The sequence below is a fragment of the Cebidichthys violaceus genome, unplaced genomic scaffold (genome assembly GCF_023349555.1).
Source record: "Cebidichthys violaceus isolate CVI_PGR_0920_01 unplaced genomic scaffold, fCebVio1.0.p SCAF_32, whole genome shotgun sequence".
NCBI lineage: Eukaryota > Metazoa > Chordata > Actinopteri > Perciformes > Stichaeidae > Cebidichthys > Cebidichthys violaceus.
The window spans coordinates 910026-917977 of record NW_027176506.1 but is presented as its reverse complement, the minus strand read 5'-3'; the positions used below and the strand labels follow the sequence as shown (position 1 = coordinate 917977).

Sequence of the window (7952 nt, the reverse complement as noted above, 5' to 3'; positions counted from 1 at the left end):
CATCTAGCATGAATGATGGTGTTTCTGACTTACTGTTACCTCCTCTTCCTCCTCTGTTACCTCCTCTTCCTCCCTGAAGAGGCTAGACGGACTGCAGCTGATCCGTCCATCAGCCGGTCCTCCTCCTGTCTGCCTCAGCCTGAATCTCTCTCCCTCTGCTGTGGAAGAGGCGTGACTCAATACTTGTATGTGCTGTAGAGCGTTATGGGTCGTACAAATGAATGATCAATTGATATCAAAATATTCAATGGCAATTAATAACTCGATTATGAATTATGAACCCATGAAGCACTCAGCTTCAGCTACAGGACACAATTAGTTTAAGTAACAGATTTTAATATTAGAATTACATTTAGGAGGCCAGACTACTTCCAACATGTTCATTTTACCATTAAGTCTCAATCTCAGGGTAGCTATGAAGTGTTTGACATATCATTTCATTTACACACAAACAGCTGAATACGATTTTTATAAAACAACATCTTTATTACACACTAAATACTAAACAGACCAGTAAATAAATAATGGAGGAACAAAATGAATGATGGTTTCTTATAGAAGAATGATTCTATGAATCGTTGTTTTTAGACTCTGTTTACAGAACTGTAACAGAGTCGATCATCATGAACTTCTATATTATTTATAAAGTCACATGCTTTCAAATTTAGAGATTTGGTAGACCTCAAACTGTCACTGTTAATGTATATATTATAGAACAATATATTTCGTGAGTCAGAAACCCAAGATGATGAATGTTGTGTGATTACAAACCACAGTGCTTAACAAAAGGAATAACTGTTCATTTTAAAATGTGTAAGTAGTTTAAAGATATATATCAAAAATACAAGGGTGAACTCAGACATGGCATTAGTGTGCATTCAAATGTCTAAACATATCTATGTGGCCGGATCTTATGAGTGATTCATATAAAAGGAAAGCCTGATCTACAGTCAGCTCAACACGAGGTCCACAACCACGTCAAAGCTTGACATTGTCAAACGCGTCGGCTCATCATGGCGATTACAGTGCACTATACGTTGGTAGAGACATCACTTTCCTCTGGTCTTTCATTCACAGTTGGACGTGTCTCTGTGTCCCATCAGCTCCTCAGAAATGTCGATGGTTGTAAAAGGAGAAAGGTGGTCTCACAACATGTAGGTTTACGAGGGTCTAGGTCTACTTCATAGACCGGCTCGGGGGTCAGAGACACGGCCCCTCCTCTGTGAGCTCATCCAGACCAGGTTCTCTCTCAGCATGGTCAGCACCCTATCAGATTCTAGAAGATATAGGTTCATCATCATCATCCTCACTGCCATAATGCTCATAACAACCTCACATGTCACAATGTGAAACACAAGAAGCCGTAGAGGCTGTCCTCTCACAACACCCAGTCTCAACTGTACTGTGCTGATGAATGCTGAACAAAGAGGAAGGACATCTACTTTAGTGCACTTCATAGTAGTAACCCTTCATGCCATGAAACAGTCCAGATCAGCCACTGTGTGTGTGTGTTTGGTTCTAGATTGTTCTTCTGGTCACCAAAGCTACAGTCAAAGTATCCGAACAGTGTTGTGTGTGCATCCAAAGCCTGAACTGTCTGCTTCCTCTTGTGCAATAGAGCTTCATTGTTGCTCAAAAATGAATTATTAAAAGCTTGACTCAAACCCACACAGACCGTTCTTCTGCAACAGTCAATAAGGAAACAATCGTGGATTAATCCGCTGTTTAACAATAGTCTCCTCCTGTTTAAGTAGATTTTCAAAAAATGTCAGGAAATTCCATTGTTTTTTTATATATATATATATAATTATATATAATATACAGGTTTTTTTTGTCAAATTAAAATGACACTATATTAATAATACACGAGTACGAGTGCCTTTTGAGCTTCAGACTACATCAAATGAGAACAACTCAGCATCAGTACATGAATCCCAAACAACATTTTGATTCATCAACACATTTTAATCACACAGAACAGTTTTTAATCATTGATTCTGTTACTTTTTACAGTAGCAACAGTAAAACAATAACGTCCTCCTCTGAAAAGAGTTGGACAGTAGAGGGACATTAATTGATCACACACACACACACACACACACACACACACAGACACAGGTCCACCTTTGTGATTAGTACCTCTGATCTCATATATGTATATATATATATATATATACATATACATATATATATATACATATATACATATATATATATATATATATATATGAATAATAAATTATGTACAATTGTGTTGTATTGAGAAAGATGTGAGACAGTGACAAGAGAGACAAAGACAGCTTGTGATCCGGTCAGTGATGGTCTTCAGTTCAGGGTCGGTTTCAGGGGTCAGAGGTGAGAGGCACATGTCGGCCCCTCCAGGTGCATTGTGGGATGCACCCAGAGGGAATGCTCCATGAGGAGGGAGAGGGGCGGCGGAGTCACCACATGTAGGAGTCGTCGTATCTGTGGAAGAACACAAGGAAGCATGTGTGAGTGCTTGTGTCAATCATCAATCTGTGTATGGATTCCTTACAGGTCACGTGACTCCTTCGGCCGAAGTGTTTGAAGGCGGTGACCTTGATCTCTGGTCTCTGTTGCTGTCGCCACCAAACAGCAGCTCTGCAACCACGTCCTCCTGAGTCGAGCGCTTTCCATACCTGGGTGAGGGAAGAGCAGAGCAGTCTTTAGCCAAGCTAGCGAACTACTGGATAGAACGCTGTGACCTTTGGTACGTATTTCTATTGTGACCGGACGATGAATCCCTGATCCCAGCTCAGACCTTTCCCAGAACACACGGCTCCCTGTCTCAAGCAGGACTCCGCTCCTCCGTTTGAACCTTGCAGTACGGTGTGAATATAAGCGAGTTTAGAGAGATTATATTTGACATTTTGAGTCATTCAAGACAATATGTCTTTATGTCCTCTTTATTGGTTTACCAGCCCTCCCTTTGATCCTAATGCTTCAATTTCGCAGTCAGATTCCGGCGGATCTGGATGAGTTATCATTCTGATGATAAGGAAACCAAGAGAGCTGCAAATGTAAAACCACAGAGCCGCTTCACACAAAGTGTACTTCCCAACGTGTGTGTGTGTGTGTGCGTGTCTTTGTTTTTGTGCGTGTGCGTGAAACAGCACTTTTCAACACAACCCCTGCGGCGGCTGCAGTTCCTCTGATTTGCCATTAACCACCTGTTCCACCTCCCACTATGTCCCCAGCACCCAATCTAATGCTTGGTTACACACAGGGGAAGGTGTGTGAGTGTTGCCCTGTGGGAAAGCAATCAAACCACTGTGTCTCAGCTGTCGCACAGTACAACACATCAGCAGCGTTCCTCTCTGATGATGGCCCATCAGCACACATACATCTCCCTGGTCGGTCCTGCTCTTACTTTCTATTTGTCTGAATGTCTTCCTCTCCATTCGACTATCTGTCCCCGTGTCCTTTCTGCTCTGACTGTCCTTCTTGCTCTTTCTAACCAATGGTCACTTTGAGTCTTCTTGTCTTCCTCTCTCCAATGCAGTACTCTTTATCATACATGACCCAGTGTGTGCTCCTCCTGTGTTACCATTACATCTGAGTCACGAAGCTATTCCATGAAACAGATAGACAGACATCTTTTTCTCAACCATCATTTCTGCTAAATGTATTTCAATTCATAGCAGAACGTACTTTCAAGAAACTTCCTCTGGAAATCAACACCTGCTTATAAAATGAACTGAAACTATAGCAAATATTTAATTTTTTGTTGCTACTTTCATTATAATTAGTACCTTATTTCATGTAGATATGACGAGGAAGCTATGAATGCCTCAACTATCTTCAGAATATGAATTATGACAGGATCAATGTGACGACATGCCGACTGTTTGTCTGTGAGATGTTGGGAGCTGAAGCAGCTGAAGTGTTCGTTGATGCTGACCACAGCCAGCGCTCTGATGTTCACGTCTTCAGTGAAGACACAGTGCTGTGAGCTGCAGTATATAGTGAAAGGCTCTTGACTACCCAGATCCATCAGTAGTATGTGGAGTGCACAGCCTGAAGCCCCATCACGTGATGTGATGCAGTCAAAGCTTCATAACACCATCAGTTACCTTCATCACATATACGTCTTCATCTGCAACTCTCAGTGGAATGTGAAAACCTTCAACCTAAACCAATTGGCTTTTGATGGCGGTGATGAGTCTCCTTTAAACCAAGCATCTAAATATCAACGCTCTATTTGGCTTTCATGAGTAAGAACAGATCGCTCCTGAGCCAGACTGCTTCACATCATGAGATGTGAGGTCTGACAGGCGACGTTCACGCCTGAGAGCAGCAGGCCTGGGCTCAGGCCCGCTAACTGGATTTGGGATTCTTTCTTGGGTTCATCTGGGCCGATTTTATTGCTCTGGTCCCGTTGATTCGGAGGCCTGGCGGATTTGGAGAGTGGCCGGTAATCTAATTGATGGAGCTGCCGTGTGTGGGTAGAGGGTTGGGGGGTGGATGAGGGGGGATCGCGTCACGGAGCTCCAGGTTTTAAGTGCGAGGGGGAAACTCACACAACTCAGCCCCTGTAATGACTTGAATCAAACACAACGAAGACTGGAGGAGCAAACGGGAAGAAGTAAAAGAAGCAAACTCAGTTCAGCTGCTGCTACACTTGTATTAGCTCAATACCTGGAGGTCAGTTTGAGGAAGGGTTCGTTTCATTTCTGGGGATCTAAGTTTGGTGAGGGATGATGCAGACATGCGTCTATCTTCATGAGGACCCTCCGTAACTTTAAAGGTGCTCAGTAGTTTGGGGGCATTTCGATTGCCTCTCGACGGCTCTCAACATGGCAACGCCTGAGCCTGCGACTTGTAGCCAACGGCGCAAACAGTACAAACCATGGCTAACATGCTGACAGGGCTAACGGTGTTTACATGAGGGGAACCGGAGGCTGGACAATGGGCCTCTGTGACCATAGAGACGCTCTTCATCAGCTGCAACTGGGCATGAGCTGAGCAGCGAGGCACGCTCACATGCACCAGCATTACTGCAGTCACTTCATGCATATTAGTCCTTTATTAAATAAACACATTGTCTGTCGTTGATTTGTTTGCCGTTGATTTGGCTTATTTTTCACTTGTGATGTGTTCATAGGTGAAAACTATGATTCTGTTTGGTTATTGAGCTCTGAAACGGGCTACACTGCCTTATAATGTTAATACAAATCATGAAGTCTGTGGAGTGCCTTGCTTTATCAACAATATTATAGTATAATGATGTAATTAGGATATCAAATGTAGATTCAGCCCTCCTCCCCACACCAATGTGTAATGTACAGTCTCTACTCTAAACCAACCAAGAGCCGCACCCTGACGCTGCGACTCAGCTGCCAAAAATACAGACATACAAGACAAACAAAAGTGTAAGTGTGTGTGTGTGTGTGTGTGTGTGTGTGTGTGTGCGTACGTACCGCTGCCTGGTGATCAGATTGATGTAGTGTCTCAGGGCAGTGTAGTACTTGGCCAGTTCCTCGGGGGGAGCGTCTTCACCGGGGTTCTCAGGTTTGGGGGGGTAGGCGTCCGCCAGCGTTCCCAGACACACCAGCACACACAGCACTACGGCCAGCAGCACTGTCCATGGCTTCAGCATCACGGCCTTCTGGAGCGGGCAGCGACAGTAACAGCAGAACAATACACTCAGTGGTCACTTCCTTTTATGTCAATGCATGGTTTTGGTAATTGTAGTGTGCCAAAGTCTTATTTTTCATTATATTATTGGTTAAAAATGAAACAAGTTGTGAAAAAGTTTCATGAAAAAACGTTGATACATCTGATGAAAGACGTGACCTTTTATCTGAGACGAATGTAAATGAAACAGAGTGAAGGAGGCATGAGAGTGGATAAGGACGTTTCCTTTGTCTTTATATGAACAAAGAACAGGCGGGTATCCATCAACCCTCTCCTGAGGGTGGGAGCAGGGTCATCTGTTTTATAGGGAACGTCTGACCATGAGAGGAGCTGGACACGTTATTACATAAAAAACTAGTTATTAAATAAAAAACAAGTTATTATATAAGCAACACCACTGTGACAGTTCACTTCCAGAGCAAGATGAAGGAAATGGATTGACTCCAGATGTGGAAACTAATTTCACACGTCATAAGGGAATTTGTTTGTCATGAAATGGACATAAATGCTCCATATTTAAGATGATTTGATAATAATAATGATGTTGCAGCAGCTTAATTCCATGTGTGTATATTATGAGGCAGTTATGTTTTTCTTTCATGTGAGCGTTACAGCTATTATTATTATTATTATTATTATTATCATTATCATTAAGGCTAAAACACCAAATTTGACATATCTCCAAATAGAACACGTGGTTCAATTGAAAAGGAGAGAACGTCGTAATGACAAAAAACATCAAAAAGAAAGATGCAGAAAAACAGAAATTGAATAAAAGCTTACGAACTCACCCAACAACACAGACTCACATTATTCTGAATAACTATTTCATCTGTTCACTTCACCTCGGGAATAACGGGGCCGTACCGTCACGAAACAACGCATGAGGTGTATAAGTAGATAGAGCTACTCATCGAGAGCGTGTCCTCAGGCAGTAAGAAATACAGCTGCAGACGTGTTTCACATGAAGTCAGTGTGTGAGCATCAAGGCTGGACTTGTTGCTTTGCTGCTCTAAAGCACTCCTACGTTCATCCTCATCATGAGAGGCTACAGCAGGTTCACGTCTCTGCGCCTCATGCTGCACGTGTGATGTGTTCAGAAGAAACGAGGCTTGACTAACTGAAAAACACTCTAATGTCAACATATTACAAGGAAAAGCAACTTTCAAGACTTGATTAAACGCGCTGTCGCGTGTCACGTGTTTGGCTTTGAACTCACTCCCTCGTGGAAGTGATCTTACTTCATCTGAGAGCGAATCCACGAACAAGACCTCGCTGCTACGAACCGGACAAACACGGGAACCGTTCACTGAAGACGAGTCGTGTTCAGACGTCTGCTCAACGAGACACTGCGTGTTCTAACATACATGACGTTTAATTGAAAACGTATCTTAACGTATCTGAGTTCAGGTTGGCGTCAGTACTTGACGGCTTTATTCTATGTCCAAACATGTGATGAAAAACACATCGACAGAGCAACAATGCTTTTATTTAAAAGAGTTGCTCATACTAATTTAATTTAATTCATTATATGTTAGGGTCTACATGTATTTCTCTACAAAAAGACAAACAGTGTTATGAAATAATGTCTTCCAATGATTGACCTTGTAATAAGGACCCTGCGCGTGGTACGGGAGGTGAAACGCGTGTTGGTATTGGAGTGAACTAAACGCCGTTCATGAGATGCACGAGTGAGAGTAGGAAGAGAGGACTTACTTTGAGCAGACTTTGAGGGTACGGTAGAAGTCGGACTGCTTTCTTCTCTCTCCGAGCGGTGATGGCTCTGCAGGTGTCTTGGTTTCAAACTCCAACAGAGGGGATTTATACAGTTTGGCGGCACCGGAGGAGGGAGGGGTTACATCATGGTGCGTGCGTCCTTTCGTGCGCGTGCGTGCGCATGCACGTGTGTTTGTGAAGCAAAAGGGTGCGTGAAGAGGCAGAATGCGTCAGATGGTGATGATGGTGGAGATATCATGCATCACGCAGTCAGTGTTGTTTCTTGAAAGAGTTAACGGATGATATTTTGGGCCACAACACTCAAAAGCTGCTTCAGTGAGGAAGAAGCGACACAAAAAGTAAATTGTTGATTTCCATCTGCTTCCTCCAGAATACACAAATACACTCAAACGTCGTCCATCCTTGCTGCAGTGTCCTCTAGCAGCTTGACCTATGACCTTCATAACAAGACAGGAGAAGAAAGCAAAATGTAGATTTAAAATAAGTGAAACATCTCTTTACATGTCCACTCAATCACTCCACCAGCAAGTCTGCAAGGGAGCATCCATGAAGTGACT

General features: G+C 43.0%; 1 protein-coding gene across 1 annotated transcript; it reads right to left on the bottom strand.

Moving 5' to 3' along the window:
* Nucleotides 1-1923: 1923 nt before the first annotated feature.
* pyya (peptide YYa) lies at nt 1924-7482 on the bottom strand. The gene is made up of 4 exons (XM_068724836.1): nt 7375-7482; nt 5442-5629; nt 2580-2660; nt 1924-2466 (listed from the first exon to the last, which is right to left on the bottom strand). The coding sequence occupies exons 2-4, from the start codon at nt 5618-5620 to the stop codon at nt 2442-2444; spliced, it is 285 nt and encodes a 94-aa protein (XP_068580937.1). The 5' UTR covers nt 5621-5629; nt 7375-7482; the 3' UTR covers nt 1924-2441.
* Nucleotides 7483-7952: the final 470 nt, after the last annotated feature.